The sequence below is a fragment of the Sinohyriopsis cumingii genome, chromosome 5, assembly GCF_028554795.1.
Source record: "Sinohyriopsis cumingii isolate HCF-2022 chromosome 5, ASM2855479v2, whole genome shotgun sequence".
NCBI lineage: Eukaryota > Metazoa > Mollusca > Bivalvia > Unionida > Unionidae > Sinohyriopsis > Sinohyriopsis cumingii.
The window spans coordinates 50,600,795-50,624,608 of NC_142965.1; the positions used below are offsets into that span (position 1 = coordinate 50,600,795).

Genomic DNA, 23,814 nt, shown 5'->3' on the forward strand with positions numbered 1-23,814 from the left:
ATTAATAAAATGTCCTGATGAAATCCAAAATGGAAGACGATGGCGTCTGTTGTAACCTGCGAAGGGCTGCAGTGTCAACGGTCTCTTGTGGAATCACAGACAATATCATTCCAGTTTTTAAACTCTGTATAAATTTCGATAAATGTCCTTGTCCAAGAACAAATTTAAAGCATTAGTATTTCCATTTAAAATAATCATTTAAATCCATTTGTTTCAACAACAAAAAAAAAATCTCAGCTCAAACTGGTCACAACAACACAACCTAACGTGTCAAAAGTTTAAAGCCCACTGACTACTTCTATATACAACATTAGGTATAAGGCTTTCTTAAGACGCAAAACAGATTCCCGGATGAAGGTCACATGGTCATCCATTTAGAACAAAATATAATCTTTTTACATGCCTACCATCAAGTAATCCTAGTATGGTCCTAACTGAAATCAATGGTTCTTACTCTGGGAAAGAATACAAATAAATTAAAAGTTGTTTACCAGAACTGCTACTGTTTCGGAATCAAGGTCAGAAACTAGATAGCTACTGTTTCGGAATCAAGGTCAGAAACTAGATACAGTGCTTCTATTATTATAAGTCCGGTCAAACCGAACTGAATTAAATTTCTGGAAAATATAAAATCCAGTAAACATAGTTACCTTACAATAGCATGTAATGGAAAAATAAAACAAAATTAAACTAACAAACAAATAGTTAAATTAAATATACATAACAACGTGTATACATAACCGTTATGAAGTCCCAGGTTCTTGTGGGTTACTTGATGCAAGTTCAGCTCTTTTTTTTCTGTCACTCCACAGATTTCCCCGTATTTTGTCACTTATGAGAGAGAGAGAGAGAGAGAGAGAGAGAGAGAGAGAGAGATTGAATGGAAAGCAAAGATGATTGCGTGAATGCTTATTTCATTTAAAAACAAGGATTTTTTCTCGTGTTTTGCTAACGTCGCTAATAAGTAATAAGCGGAAATTCATCACTGATTTAGAGTATGTAGACGAGATAGCCTACTGATGAAGCAGAACCTACTGTTGCAAGCAGATGGAAATTAAAACATAATAAAATGACGTTTCCCAGCGTAGCACACGTTAGTCCTACCCACTGAGCAAATCATCATATTGAACCGCGTGTTACACTGCAAGTTACTAAAGTGATTTGACTATTAATCTACACACCAGCCTGTGCTCATATATGAACTGGGCATATATTGTGCAATGTTTAATACACCATACCATTTTCGACGGTTTCTTTTAATGAAATAGAAGTATGCGAAGCAAATGGCTGTAAAACAGTTTGATTTGTATTTATTGGTTGATACATTAACACAAACAGTCAAGAACTTGATCGAAATGTATTCTTTTATAAAAGGGGATTATAGACCGGTCCTTATTTGATATAGTCATTTAATCCTACCACACATACCACATACTGTGCCTCCATATTCATTACTGATTACGTATTTCTATTGCCGAATGTCCGTTTTGAAGAGGGAGAAAAGACGTGAACCATACTCTTTAATACATGTATATTTTATAACTGAAAACATGAAAATATCAAATATTCAAAGAAAGTAAACTCTTTGTATGTACGCCAGTTAATTAGGTGCAAACATAACCTTTCTTCACAAGACATACCATCTTTTGATAATGATATACAAATAATAAATAACACACAAGTTCGTGTATTAAAAACACATGAACAAAAGAAAATGAACAAACGCACACCGTTAGGGAGGGACATCTATATACGCATTCTAATGTATATACTACTTACTTGTCTGCAATTAATGTACTTAAGCAGTGAATGGTTCATCAATCTCACGTGTCCTATCTTCTTCGCTATCAATCTCACGTGTCCTATTTTCTTTGCTATCAATCTCACGTGTACCATCTTCGCTATCAATCCTACGTATCCTATCTTCTTTGCTATCAATCTCACGTGTCTTATCTTCTTTGCTATCAATCTCACGTGTCCTATCTTCTTTGCTTGATTTTCCTTTCATTGTTCTTCTTTCTTTATTAAGCTTATATTCTTTAGTTCATGTCCCGCAGAACATGGCCACACAGGTTCAATATTACTAATTGGATACTGATTCTGAATCATTACATATTACATTAATGTTAATATGGCATTATTGATTCAACTGATAAATTTTTGTTGATTTGATATTGTTATTTTTGTTGATATTGTTACTAATGTTCATACAAGAGTTTAACAAAACTGCAGATATGCCAAACGTATGATAAATACAGAATTCAAATCTGGTCAATATAAAATAAAGTCCTGTACAGAAGATCCTAATAAGCAGATACACAGAGTTCATATTTTAATTGTACATCATCATTTATTCCTTAGCTTTTTCATCGTAATATACGAAAACTAGTGTAATTTATTAACTGAGTGCATGGAAAACACGATATATTGTAGTACATATAACACATTGGACACGACACTCCAGGGCATACGTAAAACGCAAATGGCATTAGCACATAAAACTCGGAACCCACTTTCACACATTGAATAAGATGAATTAATGTAAATAAGCCAGCAAAAAGTCCACATTACATACCGCTAAGAAAAAACTGCACATAAATTTGTAAGAATCGTTCGCTCATACGAATATGCATAACGAGAATTATGTAAATAAAGTTAGTTACCAAGTTTTTTGTTTTTTCTTGGTTAGATTGCTTACAACTGCATCCGTCATCTCAGAAAACTAGAACTTACTTGTTGATATCACTACCAAGGAACTATATAAATATGTATGTACCCTTCCTCTCTATTTTGACAATAATTGTAATAAAGTCGTTAAAACAAAGGTTTGTTTAAATTTCTTAGGATTCGTTACTATTTAAATAACTACCAACATATGCAAGAATTAAGCATTACTTTATGAATCTTGCAAAATGTGGAGTTAAATTCTTAAATACATCTTTTCTACTAAAGAACGAAATAAATTTGTTGATTTAAAGCACTTTAAATTTTTCATTTAAGTATAATTCATTAGAGTGATGCCTTGCATGAAATAACATTATTTAAGCTAAATGTTTGAAAGAGATACAAGATTCATACAGAACATCTACAAAATTAAACGTATTCTTCCGGATTCAAACATGACAACTGAATTGAATGAGGTCGAGACTAGATGCTATTTCATATGACTGTTTAAACATTAATTATACGATAAACTCAGTGGCTTCAGAATAAATTGACTCCAATACAAGCAAAGCGAAGTATTTCAGTGAATTAATTTGGTTCGGATCTGTCTCTTTAAATTAGTCTAATGCATGCATATGTATTCAAGGCAATCTGTTGACCATCAAATATTCTGCATTATCACGAACAAGCTATATTCTTCTTACCAATGGCTTTGTCATACACAACGATATATTTGATTTTTTGGATCCTGTGGGTTATTTAATGTTCAAACGATTATTAATGACTTCTTTATTACCATAATTGCACGCTGTCTAATACCCTAGATTTTATTTTAACTTTCATCAGAGTCTTTACATATAGCCTTTCAATATATCTAAGAATACACTTATCAATATATCGCTCAGTATCAATCTCTGATTGATAGAAATTTTGTCCCACATGTTTATCAGCTATTCAGATTTTGTACGTTCTGGGCAATAATATCTACCTCAGGCAAACATGAACAACAAAAATGTTTAATTGCAGTTGCGACCAACCTACGAGATGGCTGGACAGTATAATGGACATATTGGATCTTAATGCCCAGTTAATTTACATATTCAAATATCAGTTGAAAGACATCAATACACTTGTTCTGGGTACTCCGTCTACAGCATTCGAACTGCGTATATCCTCATTACCAACTTCTCTATACGTGAAAAGCCTTGCATATCGAAAGGATTCGTTTAGTATCAGTCCCGACGGCCGTATTTATTCGGTCTCTTTACACTTCATGGCATAACCCTCTTTTGTGATACTTAATTATCAAACGTTATGTACAAGCTTGTTCTATAATTTCTAAAACTAATGTGTTGTGCATACAATATACGATGAACAATACTAAAACAAAGTAGTTAGTATTCATGTGAAAAAAGGCTTTATAGCCCTTGCCAGTACGGTTGTCGTCCTACCAAAGTATGAACCATACACGCATATACTGAAATACGTATACAATTATTCAGCTTCATGGTACAGATGTCAAGATGTAATTTCAAGAAAATACCGAATATTCTGCATATAGGTTGGTTCTATATTTATTTACTACGGATAAAGATTCCCCTCAATTACTACAGTGTATAGGTAATGGCCATCCTCTAAGACAAATATATGACTGTCACTTTCATGGAATAAGTATGACTGCTTCCAGCAATAATTAGAACTCTGTGATAAGCATGTATGTTTGCATGCAAGTTTCTTGTCATCATAATTATCTTTATTCCCAGTAAACTTTAGCTCATTGATGACCGTAAGGTGTGAGGAAATCCTTGTAGAACTTTGATGAAATTATGCTAAAATACATCGAACTTTCTTAAGCCTTTGTGTCTGATTTCGACCAAATTTCACAGCCATAACGAGCTGACGGTATTACAACTGTTTTAGACAAATTTGCGTAGGGAGGGAGATTGACTCTAACTTCACCTGTGCCAGTCCCTGCAAGAGAATAAAATGATTTTCTGTGTTTAGTACAAGCCCCGTCTACGTTTCACGAACATTTAATATCGGACGTAACAAGGATTACAACATGTTCAGTTTCATGTAAAATAGACACATTATGGCTGCCTATTTTCCAATTAAACTTTTCCCATGTTGTTTTTCTATACTGGATAAAAACTGATACACAGCTGTTATTAACGTTGAAGGTGAATTTCATAGCGATTTCAGTCTCTGATTGGCTTATTTATATGAATTAAACCATGTAATAATTACATAACAAAATATTGTGTTACTGCGTTAAGAGTTAGTTTATGTGCCTCGGATTCAATATTTCTTAAATGTTCTCACATGACCCTGTGCTACGGATACAAGACTTCAACTTTCTTGGCCAGATCAGCGATGATTGCATCCTTCAAGACATTCTTCAAGATGAGTAGTGCACCTGCTTGATTGTACCTCTCATCTATTAATAAAAAGGAAATGGGCTAAATATTACATATGATTCACATTATAAACAACAAAAATATACATTACTGCGCATAATATCTATATATCACCTAACATTTTCTTACACTTTAAATATTTTATATAGTATTTACATATCACAAGAATCAGAGGCTCTCCTGAAAGTGCCTTTATGCCTTTTTATACAAAATAACCGTTCATTAAAGAGGTCATCTTGCAAGCTGCAGATATTTCGAATGCGGATTTAAACATTAGAAGAAGTAAACTCAGGGATATCCATTATACAATAATCATCATGAAATTTTCATGGTTTCGAAAGTTGGTGGGTGATCCCAATGGTAAATATCATGTAGTCTCAAGACTTAACTCTATCCAACAACCCAATGAAATATAACCCGATTAGTTTTAAAACAGCAGCTCACTACAGTAACAGTTTTGCAAACATCATTTAGCCACGTTGTACAGACTTTTGAGACAACGTTAGTTCAGTGTTGGCCCAATGTGGGTGTATTATCTGGGTGGTCTGTTAAACGTACGGAGGAGACAATCCTACTCGTGGCACAGTTTGACAGGAAAGAGAATCTTCTTTTGTACAAGGTGAAAACAAGTCACAGTGACAGCGGTAAAGGAAGTGTTGGAGATCCAAAAAACAGTTGACTAAAAAGCAAGCATTGCAAGGCTTTAAAATGCAAATCGATTCAAAACTAAATTCGCCAGCTCAATACCAATCGTTATCAAACAGAAGATATCAGGGCTGTTATGGGCAAATATTTTACGACATCACTTATTTACTATTCCTTAAAGAGTAATAGTTATAATGGCTATGCCATAAACGTTCATACAGTGTGTTGTGTACACTGGCGACTGTGTCGTCTGACAACGCAGGTGCAGAATTGAAGAACACAGAAGGAAACAAAGAGGGATACATATTAACTCGCCTGTTCACGCAGATAAGTGTTCTTGTTTTCCAAGAATATCGCGGGACTCTGAGATATCTACTCCAAAGCAGAGTCTAGTAAAGGTATTCACAATTGACTGCTACCTATTAACGTAGCTCATTTATTCTTTCTTACCTCTGTTGCATCATGCCTCAGTAATAGACATCAATATAAACTGCAACGCTGCATACATGGTAGTGATATGACTGTAACATTGTTAAAGGTAAGTTAAAAATCCAAATCGTACACACAATTCGGATCATTATGCCTCAACCTGGTGAGAATATAACGTTTTTTATATATCTATTCAGTGATAACCATTTTTTGTGTACAAATCAATACCTGAATAATCTACACATATTGCATGTGGTTGGTCCACAACATAAATAAACATGAAAATTGTGGTTATGTGACATAAAGTAACTTCGAAATTGAACAACGTCCAGTCAGTATATTTTAAGTCGTCGAACCTCAAAGTCACTACATATTTGCGTCTACATTTTCCACACGTCAATGTACATATTACGTAACTCTGTGCAACCACTTATGCCTGATAATAAGTGTGACCTTACTATTAGGCACAGGTAAAATATGAAGAGATAACAAATAAGGTTACTTGATTTGGTGGAACTGTTAATCAGGATGCGAACTAACCTGTCAAAAAGGCTTCGCCAGATTTTGCGTTAGCCTCGTTTTAAGCGTTATTTAGACCTTTACCAGATTCTAGCTCTATGAAGATTTCCCAAAGTTTCAGGCTCCCTACATGTACGAATTTGTCCGCATTACATGGATAGTTTCATCACAGTAGCGGTAGCCAACCAAACAGGTGATTTGGCAAAATATTCACGCTGAATTGGAAATATAGCTATCTGAATGTGAAGATGAACGGTCAGGCTATCTTCTTTTTAATATTTTGCTTCCTAAATGGAGATAAGGCATTGAACACACCTACCATAAAACAAGCTGCTAAATTGTAGTTTTTCTTGGGCATATGTGCATCACGCTTTCATGTAACAGTTATAATCATAAAAAATAACACGGTTTTCCAAAAAGACTAGGGTTTTGTAGCCCATATACGGTCGGATAATCCAAGGGCATCTATCGTTTGTGTAAGGGATTTTACAAAGGTATGCTATCTCTTTCAAATTCATACATTATCCCTTAGTTTTGTTTCTCAAACATATTTATGGTAAATACAGTTGTTGCAAGATGGGATAAATTACATGAAAATATCTACATTATATCTACTTGAATTTGTGCTATCTGAATTTCACGGATTGCGTATAAAAATTCTGATTACTTCCCTAAATGCGGAAAGTAAGGTTTGTTTACAAACTATGTGAGCCTACCTTACAGTGATGCGAGAATATGGTTGAACAAGACTCGTGAATTCTGGCTGTACAGTTACGAGATTCTTTAGACTCTTCCACCAGTATGAAAGAAATTAAAGCAATAAATGTGCTTAAATATACCTATGAATGTGTTGTACTTTAACGTCTCCAGGATCGAAATAAATTAAAAGAGCTCATAGTATTCATGTCGTAGCAGAGAAGAACCTACCGTCGTAGAAAAGAAACTGGCAGAGGGAGTTAAGATCACCAACATCTCGAATGAAGACTTTGTTTCTAACGTTTGCAGTGCAACTCTTAAAAAATTCCTCGGACTGGCTATGTAGATCTTTTGCTGAAATTCCAACATCTCTATACTGTTTAGAAATGTCGAATAGGTGTCTGGTGGGCGCCGGTTGTTCAGCAAGGAAACACACCTTGTCAAAACATAATAAATGTATTATTAACTTAGGCGAAGGTTATACGTAGTCTGTTCTATTACACGTTGACGTGATTAGCCCATGCATGCATAGATTTTGTTGTAGTTCATAAAATCTTGTAAACATTACCATGCACCTAATATTTTATCTTTGTTGTTGTCTCTTCTTTTGTTTTGTCTGGAGACAAATGGTACAAAGGAACAAGCGCAATGATCGACGTTGTGATCCGTGAAAAGGGTAATATATTTTAAAAATTACTTTTGTTGTATTTTAAGTTTAATGAGGATAGTATTTCTACCGCATAATTAATAGACCAGTTCAAAGTTAATGTCCTCCATAATTTTAACAAGATAGAGCCGAATACGGATTTGTGAAGATTCATTCTGATAAAAGGTATCATAAAACAATTAGATAATCCTCTGACAAATGGAAGCATTAAGGCAAGCAAATGACGATATAGCATGTCGATAATTAGATACAAATATTAAAAACTGCAAAATCATAACACTGTTTGTCTAAACTTTGTAGAAGACAGCAATCGTAATTAATAAATACATGTTTTAGGATCAACTGTGCGACCGGCGGACAAGCAAACAAAATAAATTGTTCAAGAAAGCCCAACGTCTTTTTCAGAAAACCAGACAAAAACATTCTTTATAATTTGGTTTGTTATGTGATAGTATCGAGCCAGATTTGAATGTAAGCAGAATCCCAAAAGACATTAACTTTTCGAACACTTTTCTTAAAATAGTAGTGCAACACGTTGGATAAAAAAAAAGCAAAAGTAAGGCCGAGTGCAGTTTGCAAGTCACAGTAGTCTAATGCAAAGTTGTACATGCTGTGACAAAGTTGTACATGCTGTGACACCGATAATGTCCATATCAACAACTTGGTTACTATGTCTTGTATGCTTTTCCGGGCACGATCCAATGAACTGCGTGTTTGCTGATAGCTACCAACATGTGAACAAGAGTGTATGGTTAAGCCCTGGTATAAGAAATTTGATCTGATAATATAAGACTAACCTGCCCGCCAGGAAGATCTTGTGACTTAATCATGTACATTGCCAATTGATAAGGTCTCACCCCGACCTTCACAGCCTCCAGCTCTCCTATCTTGGTAACACCGTCGGCGTCGCTAAGTTTACGATCTTCACAACTTTTAGGTATGCAAAGGTACAGCTTTCTAATGCAGCCACACATTATGTTCTTGTCTCTCAAAGTCGCCTTAATTCTGCTTGTTAAATCTAATGAAAATGTAATTAATATAAGAAAAGAAGAAGTCTTTATTTCAGACTGCATAGTCCATATATCTAAGTTAAAACAATAACTATAAAATAAAATGATTTTAGACATAATAGATTGTATTTATCGTATGTACAAATATGCAGAAACAGCTTCAGCAATGGAATGTGTTCAGCATTGTTGATAATGAAATTGTGTAAGACATTTAAAGAGTAATTTCTTCCATCTATCTAAAATAGGATAATTTAAACAAATGTTATAGTTTGTTCCACAGATAATCAAGATAAAAATGAGTATTATTACATATTCCTGTCATCATTTAGAACACATACTTTCTCATTATTTCTTCAAAGATTATTCAACATAAGCAGTTTAATTTGGCATGGATTCAACAACAAATACACAGATGCCCACATATAGGTTTTTCTTTTTCATGTCCTACCGAAACGGAAATCCACAAAGTTATAGTTAGGTTTTATACATTGCGAATGAAATATTTCAAATACTATTTACAATTGTCTGACCAATGTAACGAATTTGTCCGGAACCCAGCTCCTGATAAAGAGAGCAACATTTGCACTTTACTTTGCTTCCACTATATTTTTGATATTATTATTGTCATTTACTGCGCTATGCATAATGAATACACAGATCGTAAGATTAATTCATGAGCTGTTCTTTGGCTAGCTGCTGTACTTTATTTCCATCTAGCATAGAGATCATTTGAAAAGTCGTAAATGTATATTATCATAGGCAGGTATACACTTTCGGATTGGAATGATATTTGACAAATAGTTTCGGACTGTATTTCTTTTTAAACTGGAAACAATTTCTGTATGAAAACCAGTTTCTCTTCTTAAAGTACGTAGATGCCTCTTCATAATGGAGACTAAAATTCAAAACAGTGCAAATGCCAGAGATATTACTTCTTATATATGTGCCTTAATGTACCTAAACTAAACATGGTATGTCTTGGTGTTTTCGACGTGTATGTGCGTGCATGCTTGTGTTTTACTTCTGTTTAATGTAGTCTGAGCAGCTTGTGCTCCGAAAACATTGCATTTATTTAAGATAATCTTATAGTCACTGAAGGTTCATTCTTTTTCGTTTATGATAGTGAAACGCAAAGATAAATCGGGGAATGAAAGTTGGTATTTTGCAGTATTAAACAATACACACTCGCAATAGTTTGATTCAGAATGTGGACATTTTATATAAAAGTCATCACATTTTTAAAAAATAATCTATACTTTAAACTTTCTTCCAAGAAGCGACAGGTATAAGTAATGATATTTATTGTCGAAATGACCAAATAAACTTTAATGTTGCTGTAGGGTACTTACCTGGTCCGACTGGTTGAATGTCTGAAATTTGTTTAAGTTACAATCAATAACTAAAACGACCAATTGATTGATTGATTGATTGATTGATTGATTTTGACAATTATACAATGGGAATTGTTGAAGCGTAGAAGAATCACATTTATTTATTTATTTATTTATTTATTTATATTTATCTCCATGTCGTGCTGCTTAATATACGAACTTTCCTATAAAAAAAATTACCCACAAACATAATAATAATAATAATTTTTCTAGTTAACTATGCCTATTTATAGTTAAACATAAGCATGATACTGCATAAAAATGTATATGCCAATGCTGTACTCACCGCTGCTTGGTGCCTTTCCTGATTAAGAGAATAAAACGCAGGATCAGATTATAAGGCAGTCTAAGCTACTTCACTTATCTATTATTATATTCCTCTAGTTATCCCTACATCGTATGAGAGTATCTTTCGTTGCAATGAATATTTCACCTCAAAACGCGGTATGGTGTATTAATTTACAAAGTATATTTCTATGATTTATTAAATAGAAACTTCAAAAGGATAAGTTGTTTCATCTACATCCTAATGGCAAAAGTCAGCAAGGGCTATTAGCGGCTGGATACATCTCAAATGGACTCAGTATAGTTCGCTGAAGAGGTGCTTAAACAGGGAAACTTGTGCTGAAATTGCACAGACAGTAAAGGTTTGCATTCAGGAACTAGAATTGTTCTCAGCTGATGACGTGGAATGTTGGAAATCCAACTCGTTAAGTACCTCATAAATATCGAGGTCCATACCAAATCGGACTGTAAAGCGATCCTGAGGAACCCAAAGACTGATAACTCTGAGCCATAAATCAAGTAAATAGATAATGAAATACTACAAATCAACGTCATTCAAAGGGTCGTCGATGCCAAGGTGAAAAAATTAATTTGGTTGAAAACTATAATGTATGATATAGAAATTAAACCAATGAAGATAAAACAAATCAGAGGCAAACTTCTTTAAATGATTTTGTGAAATACTGGAAATCGAACTCTTTGAGGTCTCACTAATATAAAGCTGCATGACAACACTGGTGTAAATCCAACCCTTATTACAGCAACATCCATTTAAATAAACTGACTTGTTAGATACGGGTCATAGCTCTGTACAAAAAGAAGCTGACAAAAAGAAAATGAAAACAATGGGTTCTTTTAGATGTACTGGAAAATATTCATAGCAAATTGCACATGCGAACAGAACAAAACATTTTTCGTGTAATATTCCTCGGGTCACTCGCAAATGAAATGAGACGACACAAATTGTATTGAAGGTCGGGTGGCCCATTCGTGTTAGGGAATTCAGCGTCATTTAGTGTGATAATCGGCCAACCGATGAGAGAGAGAGAGAGAGAGAGAGAGAGAATTTGCATTTCTGTTCGGTAGAGTGTACATTATTCATACAGATAACGCGGTAAACTAGACTTTCACAGAGTAAATTCAATATATAAATAAAATAAGCAGTTTAAAATTACAAAACCGATGTGTTAAACAATGTCAGAAAGAAGCTCTATCAGAAGCTTTGGCCTGCGAGAACTGTGGATTTCCCTGGGTGGATCTTCGATACGACGGTTTTCAGAGGTTTGTGTCCTTTGTATAGCCCTTAGGTTCTTTTTGAGTTCAAGTACTATCCCTGTATCAACGCTGTGATAGCGGGGGAGGGAAACTGGTCTTCTTGGTGTCTTGTTTGCGGACTTATTCAAACTGACCGTTAAACAGAATGTTAGAGGATAACGGCTGTACTCTTAGCTTAGCCTTAGAGTGGTCCTTCAGGAAAGTGCAGGCAGAGAGCACCGAGTCGCATTCCGCCAACTGTAAATTTGTATCTGCGATTACAGCACTGGCCTCAATGTTTTGAGGTGCTATGTTCAATACCCGGGCCATTTTCGAGACCGACTCCAGTGCACACCCTGAGGTATCCAGAGTGGGAGAAGATAAGCTATGTCCCGCCTATTGGAAGATAGCTTTATAGACGAAATTCAACAACGAAGCCACGGCAGCAATAGTGCGCACTAACTGCCGGGTGTTATTAAAGGTCATCGTGTGGACTTGTTATACCCCAAGCGGCGATATCATTGTGGACTGCTGAGGTTCCAAATGAAATACTGGTGTATGGTCAAGGTATAACCGCCGATGAACTGTTGATGAAGGCAGGTCATGATGTCTGTAGCTCTCCAAACTGCGAAAGTAATTGAAATTGGACTCCTCCGCTTCGTCATAAGATCAGCAGATGCTGTAGCTCTAGTCTCGTTTGCTGATGGAGTGAGAGGAGTGCAGAACTATGGGGGTCAAAAGCTGAAAACGTCCTCAATAGAGGCTTAGAAAGTTGAATCTTCCAGTGACATCAGATAGTCTAGAATTGATGACATCTCCTGAGAACAAGCAATACCTTGGCTGCATGAGGTGAGGCTAAGGTCTCGTGTTATGCATGTGACTTAGCTGGCGAAGCGTGACGAGATTTGCCGCTCACTTAACTCTTAAAACGCAAAAATTAGAAACCGTGACTTCGAGAAAGTAGCTGAGTAAAGAGTCTCTTCTTATAGCACAATCTTGAGATTGTGAAGTGACATTTGTTGGAACTTGAGTACCTAATCTTGGCATTGTGACGAATGAGTGTCTCGAGGCGGTATGTGGAAACATTGGTCCCTGTACGTGTCTGCAAAAGTCGGGTTCGACGCAATGGAAGCCGGGCTGTTAGTGATTAAGCCCATTTTATTTTTGTTTTGACTCTTCATGATCCTTTATAAATATCATAGGCCGGTCTCAACGGAAATAGGCCATCCATGTGGGGATGAGTAAGAGGGAACTTGGCTGTTTGTTTAGCTCTGTCTCTCGCTGTCCCGCATTAGGAAGCAGGTCGAACCCCAAGGAGGCAAGGTAGAGGGAGTTGGCAGTAATGCATAATAAGTCATGTTGTGGTGACTTGGGTGCCTGTCAGCTGTTTCAGAGCGTGACAATGTCTGGCCTTTTGTCCACTAGAAATTCTCACACTGAGGAAAGTACAACATGCAGACAGGTCGCGTCTTCGTCCTTAGCTATGTGTTTCTAGGCATTGTCCATATTTCTAATCTTTAAGACAAATATAGCAAACGATATAAACTGTAGCCCTGCACCTATCTTTAACCAGATTATCGGTACAGAGCTAAATCTTAAAAGATTGACGCATAAATTGATAACAGACAGTATAATAAAGCAATGAAACCCACTGGTAAAATATAAGGACAATACCACCTTAGGGAAGAGAAATATAAACTTGTGGGCCTGCACATGTGTTGTCTGAATACAAAGTCTGCACAGAACTATACCAAATGATGGTTAACTGGAAAATAGTGATACCAAATGATGATCTCAATGCAATGCTTACATGTAAGGAAGGTCAAGAACGGGATTTATAGGTAGTATCGTTGGTATCGTTGAAGCATGGCGTTCCAATGCTAAGAATGCCGTGGTAAGGGAAACCTACCTATATGTACCAGAAATGACGGATTCATATATATATATATATATATATATATATATATATATATATATATATATATATATATATATATGCTACCATGTCGGCCAATTCTTCGCGTGGGAAAATTTTGCAGAACGATACACCATTTCTGTAAACATTGGATCACGTGTTATTTTAGGTCAAAAGTCGACTTTGCACCAAGAACGATCGTACTTCAGTTAAGAAAAGAGATATTAATAAAGTGTACAAAAATATCCCACATTTTGACTCGAAATGCATATGAAATGTGATTTCTAAATGTCAACATGAAGACACACTCCATGACCTTCTTGAACCTGCAACCCAGAAAATCCTATTTACTATGTATCTTTTAGAATCATACAAATAAATACATTATTTAAAATATCGAAATGAATCCTTAAACAAATTCTGCATCTTAATCCAAGTTTCCAAGTTTGCAAGAAGTTGGTCCACACTTACAAAATCGTCTGCTACCCAACTTGCCAACTTGCCACTAGAACGGGATTCTCAAGTAAGTCCCCCGCGTATAGTCTGTTTCTAACTTCTTTAGTAATTTTCCCCATAAACAAGACGTTGTAAACACATTACATCCTATTCATTGTTGTTTCTCTTCAATATAATAGCTTCTTTTTTATAAAATATTGAACTTTACTAACAAAAATTATAATATCGGTCTAGTCTGCTTAATATCTTATGCCATTTATTGGCATCGTTACGTTGAATTTTGTAAAATTAGCTATAAACCTGACCTAATTACTCTACTGAACTGCTGAAGAGAGTCCAAAGCAATGTACTAGTATTGTAATTCTATAGCCCGATGGATAAACATTACACCTTTTCAAAGTTGTGCGCAGAATAGTCCAACATATCGCGAGTCATGAAAACACGGGGGTGGTATCCCGTTTGTCCAAAATGAATATTATTTTAAACAGAATATTCTGGTGACAATTGCCTCTTTTCAAATGGTAAGCATTGCAGTATTTTATTTTTGTTAATCGGTCGAATTCGGTTTCTTAAGGGCAGAAAGACATACATTTATAGAAATATTGTAGCCCAAACCGATCTTCTGAAGTCTCACAGACTACCGTTGCGAGTGACTAAATGCTTTTTAAATATGATGGAATGATTATGTAAGTAAGCGTCACTCAAGTATTGCCTATAGATACATGCATGAGTAAACCGTGTATAGTCAGCTAACCTGTATGTGTCTGACTAGACGACCAGTGCAGATGCAATACAGACAATGTACACAAGTGTCTATATTACACACAAAACCTTCACATAAGAGGGAACAGAGGCTCCGCTAAAGATACGTACAACGTAGGTGCGACAATATCCATTATGAGGCAATCATCTGTACGGAAGAAGGCCCGCATACCACCTGTACTAGTAAAATCATTGAAGCTGCTGCATGGACGCTGTGATTGCCTTGGAATAGAAACTCTCCGATATGTACCCGTTCGTTATAGAATTACACATATATAAGGAGTTGTTCTATCAATGCTAGAGTTTGCACGTATATAAAATAATTATAGCCCGAATTGAATGTGAAGTCGCTTAGGTTCCCCATGCAAGTACGTAAATGCGTGACGACGAAAAAGCATTAGCAAATTGTAAGAGTAGACCTTTGTCGACATAGGAAGAGAAAAAGTTGGAAATATAAATCTTCGTTAGCCATGGTTCCGATACGTTAACCTTATCTACACATCGGTAAATCGAGCAAATATTTTAGTGCTTTGTCCTAGCGAATTTCATGAGTTGCATCCCTTAGCATGTAATGCAAAATAACCAGTAGCGTATAAAAGCGGTACATTGTACATCGGCCGAAAATGGTGGAGGCAGTTGACTACCAAAGGATACTATGTAAGTTTAACATCCAAAGTATGACGAAGTACCAGAGAGAACCCATTACATGTGTATTTGAGTGAAATGTGTGTGCACAAACACAGACCGGCAGTGGAAAACTACTTATCTATGAATCCATTCAAGTTGTGTGCTCCCCTTGTCACACTAATGTAGGGACATCGCTTAAATTTGATCAACTTAAGTTTGATTCCATGCTGTGGACGGCGTGCTTAATGGCACAAGCAGAAGTAGTAACTGAGAGGTTCATGAGTTTTACGGCCAATCATTATACCTTATGGGATATAACACTGTCCTATCGCCATCTAGTTCGGCAGGCAACTTTTAGCTCCCTTCAGCTACAAGAAGTGTCTGGGAGGGCTGGATTTGAGAGGTAGTAATAATTTTCCTAAGGTATTTTGATTGGGTAACGCATTTAAAGAAGACCCCACTGTACTGGAGCTTCTCAATATCAACGAGAAGCCGTAATTAATACGGCAATCATGTCAAACTTCCCATGTCTCAAAGTTGTCTGTCCTCGAGATATCGATATATCTTGGCTTTCATATTTCAAGGTGGAACATTATACTCTAATGCAGAACGTCATTCCGCCAGCCTTACCTTCATTTTAAAACAACGTATCGATAAATTTACATTAAACGTCCAACAAATACTTTTAAAAACTATTATTCTTGTCTTTATTTAGGAGCCCTACAAAATTTTAATAATATAACTGTAGTTATTTTTCTTGGCTTTAGCCTTGTAATACACATGTTGTTCATTAATTTCTTTAAAACATTTTACTTCATCATTAGCGTTTCCTTCAATGTGATATTTTTCCTTCTATCAAAATTAAATATAAGCACAGTCAGCTCATATATATATATATATATATATATATATATATATATATATATATATATATATATATATATATATACATATTAGCAAACATCCTGCCCAGTAATGAGATTTGTACTCACCAAGGAGTGGAATGGGGAGATAATTGAGTATATATCCCCACACTAATCCTGTATACACATTTCCTCTTGGTAGGCAGTGGTCCATTTGTAATTCTTGACCTGTCACAAGAAAACAGGTGGTTCAAAACATCATTGTATTTTAGTTATGAGAAACATACTTCTGAGAGTTTGAATGTAATTCTGGAATTTACTCATGTGATCGTTACAGGACAATTCTGGTTGACAGAAAATACAAGAATAAAGGTTCCCGTTGCAACCTCAAAACACGGAATATCAGAACATGATAAACATAAAGTTACGTCTTTCCTAAGACTGAAGAAATTGATTTCTTCCTCTAGTTCAGTTAATATGTGGTTTGCTCATGGTTCCTTCTTATTTTTATCTTATACAAATTGAAAAATTATCCTAAATTAAAGCCTGACCACTTGTATGTCCAGTCTACTATGATTATGATTCCAGACTTTATAGCATGGAAAGACGTTTCTTAGTCGAAGATGAGCTGAATCAGCTGTAACTATCTAACATATACGAACAGTGGACATGAACTCTATTCTAATTCCTTGTTAGAGAACCTGAAAATCATGTAAACAAACGCTGTTGATGGGTGGCGGCTCTGCTGTTGTAAGTCTTCGTTTATTGTTATTTCTTCTTCCTAGCGCAGAAAAACAAGAATTACTGTATCAAGCATCCATTGGAACGTTTCCAACAAATATATTACAATATTTTTGTCGGTAACTCTATTCGAGGTTTGCATTCTTTAGATTGTGAAACAGATAGTTTGATTCTTATCTTCAAACAATTTTTCAAAAATTATCTCAAGTTCAAACTGATTACGTGTTGTTTGAAATTTCAGTGGTTACCACTTTAAATAAGTATCAATCTTTTCGGTTGTTGTATTGTGCGGCAGAGCAACGTATCAAGATTATATTTTACTGAGGTAAGCAACATGTTATACCCAGTGACATATAACATCCACCGACCAAGGTTATTATAACGCCGGATTTGAACTCGCACCCTCCCAACCACGAGTCCGATGGATTTCATAGCTTAAGTGTCAAGTATTAAATCTGTAGTATGATTGCAATTTAACGACATATATTTTGACCAAACTCCGATCCCTTGGTCCGACAAGGTATAATAATGAACCTGAAACTACTACGTAGACTCTGTGTAGTATACCTGTGCTGTGGATATAACAATAAAGAAAACGCAATCAGTATATTTGTATATATTTGGCTACCTTTTCAATTATGACTATGTAGGATGCTTGTTTTAGAAATTAAATCGATATTCGTGAATATTTTCACTACAATACTAAACGTCAAACAATACCAACTATTCTCCAAAATAAATGCACAAGTTATATATTTGTGCTACGTCTTAGACCCTTATTTGAGCTGTTCACAGAATTCTACATTTCATGTGTACACTATTTCAGTAGAACTCACCCATCATTATATTCAGTAGATTGTCAATGTAATTTTCATTTGTAGATATGCACGACATCCAGGACATGAATTCTGGAATTTCTTTAACCATCAGTCCATTTAGCACGGGAATTACTCCGATTTTGTCATTGTCAATGCTGGTTGTCAGAGCGACAATACACATTGGTCTTAGACTGGATTCTTTTGAGAGGACGATAATCTTCCAGCGCGCCCTGTCGAGGAACTCAAATTTCCTTTTACCAGGATCTCCGAAAGAAACTCTTAAACCCCTCTTGCTCAAAGCGTCTGAAATGTTTAGTGCTATGTTTTTATCAGCATCAACTTCATCGTCAATCACAACAGCAGCATCCAACTCATATTTTAGTCCCTCATGTGAATTAATGAGTTCAGCTTGAGGAGTCATAGCACACTGTAATCAAATAATAATAATAATAATATTAATAATTTAAGATAAAAATGCTGTAGAAGCTGGATAAGGTGGAAACATCCCATTATGAGCAAACACTATATGAAGGGACTATACTAGACTGTACTCAGAGTTGTATGTAATTTAAACTATAGGCACTGTGTCTGTAAAATCAACGTGTGAGAGAGATAACGTGATGTTGTTTACGAATAAATAAAAGAAAAGTATGTTTGTAGGCCAATTCAACCATACTAGGATTCTTAGCAAATGAATAGCATTAAGCAAGAGATATGTCTTTTTTCTACAAGCGATAAGAATATTCCAAAAATGTGTATAGCTTACTTTTGCGTTCGGACCTTGTATTCCAGATACGTCTTTCTTGATTTGAGTCAGGACAGTGTCAACAAGAAATGCAGCTGAAACGAGCGCAAAGACTGGATGACTTATACGATACACATAAAGAAACTGTAAATTTTTCAAGTACTCGGACTTAGTGTGCAGTTATACAGTAATAATACAAAACGCTTTGCAGGTTATTCGCGAATGATTTGACGTGTTAAGGAATGCAAGAAAAATGGCTTTGAAACTTGATATAGCTCACAAGTTAGTTAGGTACTATTCTCTGCTGCTGTGGAAGCATTGTGTTTTCATTAGAGAAATTGTAGCTGAAACAAAGTACTTTTTGCTGGTTTAAAATGCATTTTTAACACACTGTAGGCATTGTAATGCTGAGGAAATGGGAGCTTAGTGTCTTTCTCAAAGAAACACAGAGGCAGATGACCGGAATGGATTGGGTGAGTATCGAACCCACGATCCGTGGATTACGAGTCGTGCGCTATACCAACTGGCAACCACACTTCTTCGAAACAAAGTACAGCTAGTACTTGTGATTAAATGGATTAAGACTATATGGATATGCAAGAAGTCTGAAATATTTGATAAAGGCAAGGAATTTTTAATAATATTTTATTCAAGCAATGCTAATAGTTCACCAAGTGATATATCTTTGAATAATTGCACACTCTTGGTTTCAGTACTGTGAAATGTACTACCAACTTCTAGCTTTGTGGGAATATCTGCTCTAAGTAATGTTTTTCTCAATTTATTTTGATTGAATAAAGTGTTTTTAAACAGGATGGCGTTATGATCTCGAACCTCTTCAAACACTATTTAAAAGTAAGATTCAGTTAAATATGATTTTGTAAACCACGAGTCACATTGATGTGTTATTAAATGAAACACGTTTAATAGCATTGTCAGCTTAAATATTATCATCTCATAAAAAGAGAATCAAACCTATGAAGGCCTGACAATACATGTTCATGATAGGTTGTATTCGTATTATATTTTTAAGTGAAATTGAAGACGAGTTTCGTGTCATTATTGTATTCGCCTTTTAAAAAAAAAAATCTTCGAATCAAATTATTCGATTTTCAAGAATGGGCCCAATTTGGTTAAATAAATTGGTTAAGTTATAAAAATATCTGAAATTTAGCTTCATATTGTTATGAAGGAAACAAGATGAAAAGTGCTGTAATTTTATTAACGTATTTTTGTATATTGCAAAACATGAACCAGTACCTATCAAAACATGCTAGTTTGTGGTTACAGTTATTATGCATACTTGTACTTTGATCATAATTTATAAATTTCTAAATACAAGCATCATATATGCTTATGAAAAAAAACTCTTTTGAATTCCAGATACGTTTTCACAGAAAATTCTTTGCATTCTGACAATTCAGAGTGTTTGTTTACTAATTTTAATTCTATAAACCGCTTGGTATTGTGTTAGTACAGTAAATTTCTCCGACTTTTTCTCCAACGACAGCCACAATAATATTTTCATCGTCAATGTATCAGAGTACCCATCCTGCTTTTCTTAATGATGCACATGCTATTGCAGTCATGATGGGACATCAGCAACTAAACCTAACGTTTACAGTGTTTACCATAGATGCATCTACATATTGTTTTTCTACTTTGTATTTGGCATAAGTCTGTGACTGTCCTTACCTTCGAACTTGATAACATGGAACGTATCTTTACAGTCCTTATGTTTGCTGTGGGTCAGAACACTCTGCAGTGTCCATAAGAATCTGTCCACCTCAAAGGAAAGATCTACCTCGACAATTGATCTATTTGCGTGCAGCATAGAAATGGTGTTTAGGACATTCGGAATTTCACCAACAAAGTAATACACCTGTAACATGATGGAGAAACATAAGATGTCTGAATGATTACGTAATTCTGTGCGACTTTATCTTTTCCTCTAAATAAGTCTGATCAGTGTGCATCAAGTTTTGATGCACGGTTGCCAATTGATTGGTTGTGAGATTGTATACGGAATGAGAGGTTTTAGCTACAAAGTATAACAACTTTAACGGATTTGTGTATATCAATGGTCTAATATTAATTACAAGTCTATCAATCGTTACTATGAGGTCGCTTCATTCTAGCCTAATTACAGAGGGATAAATAAAATACACTTCATCTCTCAATAATGTTATGCCCCGCCTACGAAATTGCGAGGTATTCTTTTTTTTTTAGTTTATCGTCGTCAGTCAGGTGGCGGGCAGGCAACAATTTTCATTTTTGGATGATGACTGAAGATGTCGTGGTTCAGATTTCAATACAATTTAAAACATTATTTTCCTTAGCCAATGAATGAGCCCTACTTACTTAGGGTCAATAGATCCATAGACCTAAGGTGAAGGTCACCGCTGTTAAACATAGATTTTCACTTTACATTCCATTTCCAGCTGATAAGTTTTAATGAACATATTTCAACGCAATTTGGCACCTATGTTTCTCTTAGCCCTGGAAAAGACCCATATGGATTATGGGGTCAGTCGATCCAAGACTAAGGTCACTGTTGAAGTCAAGGTTATTCCAGTATATTTAATTTTCAGATGATATCTTAAGACCATGCCGTTATACGTATTTCCATGTGAACTCAAAGCATAGAGCAGAAAATGCGTTTAAGCAACTAGCCTTATGTTGGCTTAATATCATGTACCGTTTGTGGTATTCTTCTTGGATATATTCTATGTTCTCCCCCCACCTTCGAAAAAATGCAGCTCAAATTTTCACTGTACACATTATTTCCGTTTCTTGGTTTATAGCTGTGCAAGATAATGGAAATATATAAAGCACACGTACAACCGTCTTCTCTGACGTAAACATTCAAATGACCTTAGTAGTGTTTTCAAATGACATCAATAACGTTAGTACCAATACAAGATATTTGTAATAGGCATATTATTTACGTCAGCCTAATTTATTAAAAAGATTATTAAAATAGTTTATACATAACACGTATAATGAGCCAAGTTTAGACATGAATACTTTTTCAAAATATTCACTGGGAAATGTCACCTATCATGAAAGACAAAGATATGTAAATCTTAGAAATTGCAAAATATATTTCGTTTGAAGCAGACTTACTTTACGGCCATCTGAGATCTTGTAGAGGTTCACAAAATAGGGCCTTTCCTTTCCGCAATAAATCTCTTTTTTGACACAAATTTTGTCAGCAACAAGTTCAATGCGTGAATCTCTACATTGAGTCAACGGGTCCAACATCCTACAGTCTGACGGGATAAGAATGAAAAATCGTGTCGACGTCGTTGATAGATTCTGTTTTACAGTCTGGTTTTCTATTAGGATTTTACTCAGACCTGCGAGAATAGAGGACTTTCAAAGATCCATAATAATCTAGATAATGGTGTTTATGCATCAACAATGAACAACAGAAGATGTTATATCACTCAAACATTACCTACCGTGTTTCGTGTCAATATTGTCATCGTCAAGTACGTAAAACTAGATACTTAAAGTCCTACACTTGCAGACAACCGTAACTACCCATCTGAATTCTCAAGATAACGTAGCAAAAATATCAGAGATTTGTTTCAAATAATCCGAACAAAAGGCACTATAAATAAATGTTACCAGGTCAGATATTGTTATTTTTGCCAAAGAAAATTCTAATTATAAGCTGCCCCGAATACCTGGACTGGTAATAAGTTAATAAAAACCTACTCACTTCCCGATTAATATTACATGTTATGTCACGTAATTCCATTAGGCGTACCAGTAACGCACGTAGAGGAGCTAGGGAAGTCGGTTTTGGTCTCACAATGTTGTGATAGGTAATTCAAACCTAAATCTAATAACAGTCTTAAGTTTAGGTAAGAAAATCGTCATTCCAACCCTATTCTAAGGCTGAGAATTTTGGAATGAGTTTCCGAAAGCCTACCTACTTCAGCCAAGCAAGTTAAAAGACTTTTTTTTCAAAATTCAAATGCAGATATTTCCTGAGCAAACTGGCTTAGGATTGGCGTAAACTCCTGTTTCTTGGTGAACCGTACACAATGCCCAGTAATAGCAACTCAACCAAATATTCTGCATGTGCCTTCACTTGTATTTTGATAGAACCCAATCTGTACAAACCGGTTTTATTCAAGATATTTGGAATTTAGTTCAGACCTATGAGCTCACATATTTCCTCTTTATTTGTATTAATCAAGTAATTGTCTCTAACAATTATAGTGAAAACCATTATTCCACATGACTATAATTGAAAAGAAAGACACTGCTTAGAGCGAAATAATAAATCACGGCATATTTGACAATTTTGATATATAGTCACTTATTTGCCCTTCCATAATGTACAACATTGCGAAGAATAATTACAAGCGTACATTATCCAGGGTTTTAGCATCGATAGGGTTCTTAAAACCAGGGATTGATATTTCTCACTGTCATAAATGTGGTTAACAGTATATTGACCAAAGATAACATGTGGTCACATCATGTTTATTAACAAGACAAACATATATGTATTTGACAAGTTTGAATCTAAGCTACAAATAGGATACCAACAAAGTAAAAAAGAGTGGCAGTTACTGAAATGTTTAAAAACTGACACCAAAACTAGACTGTATAAAACACAGTTTTAACATTTTGAGGTCTGTTAATTCCAGTTTCTCATCCCCGTATGACAAGTGTATTTCTTAGCTTGATGACTAAATGTTTTGTGAATAGCAAAACGCTCTGTATCAGCAGGTACCAAAACTGTTTTACCCATAAGGCTTTGTTCCAAAATAATACAGCATTCCTCATTAATGGACCAGAACTGCAACGATAAACATCTTTGAGAGTTATGTACATTGATTAGGTGCCACTATGCATATTTGGATGTATTTTTTATTTATTGATATCCCACT

General features: G+C 35.2%; 1 protein-coding gene across 1 annotated transcript in view; it reads right to left on the reverse strand.

The window, feature by feature from the left end:
- Positions 1 to 220: 220 nt before the first annotated feature.
- LOC149799144 (uncharacterized) overlaps positions 221 to 23,814 on the reverse strand; it is a 28,303-nt gene continuing 4,709 nt past the window's right edge. Inside the window, exons 4-13 of the mRNA XM_089958249.1 lie at positions 22,031 to 22,263; positions 20,600 to 20,786; positions 18,926 to 18,999; positions 18,178 to 18,586; positions 16,730 to 16,828; positions 10,725 to 10,742; positions 10,397 to 10,417; positions 8,835 to 9,055; positions 7,602 to 7,806; positions 221 to 5,101 (exon numbers count right to left, since the gene is read on the reverse strand). Of these exons, the coding sequence (XP_089814375.1) occupies positions 4,998 to 5,101; positions 7,602 to 7,806; positions 8,835 to 9,055; positions 10,397 to 10,417; positions 10,725 to 10,742; positions 16,730 to 16,828; positions 18,178 to 18,586; positions 18,926 to 18,999; positions 20,600 to 20,786; positions 22,031 to 22,263 (1,571 nt within the window). The 3' untranslated portion in view covers positions 221 to 4,997. The remainder of the gene's footprint in view (positions 5,102 to 7,601; positions 7,807 to 8,834; positions 9,056 to 10,396; positions 10,418 to 10,724; positions 10,743 to 16,729; positions 16,829 to 18,177; positions 18,587 to 18,925; positions 19,000 to 20,599; positions 20,787 to 22,030; positions 22,264 to 23,814) is intronic.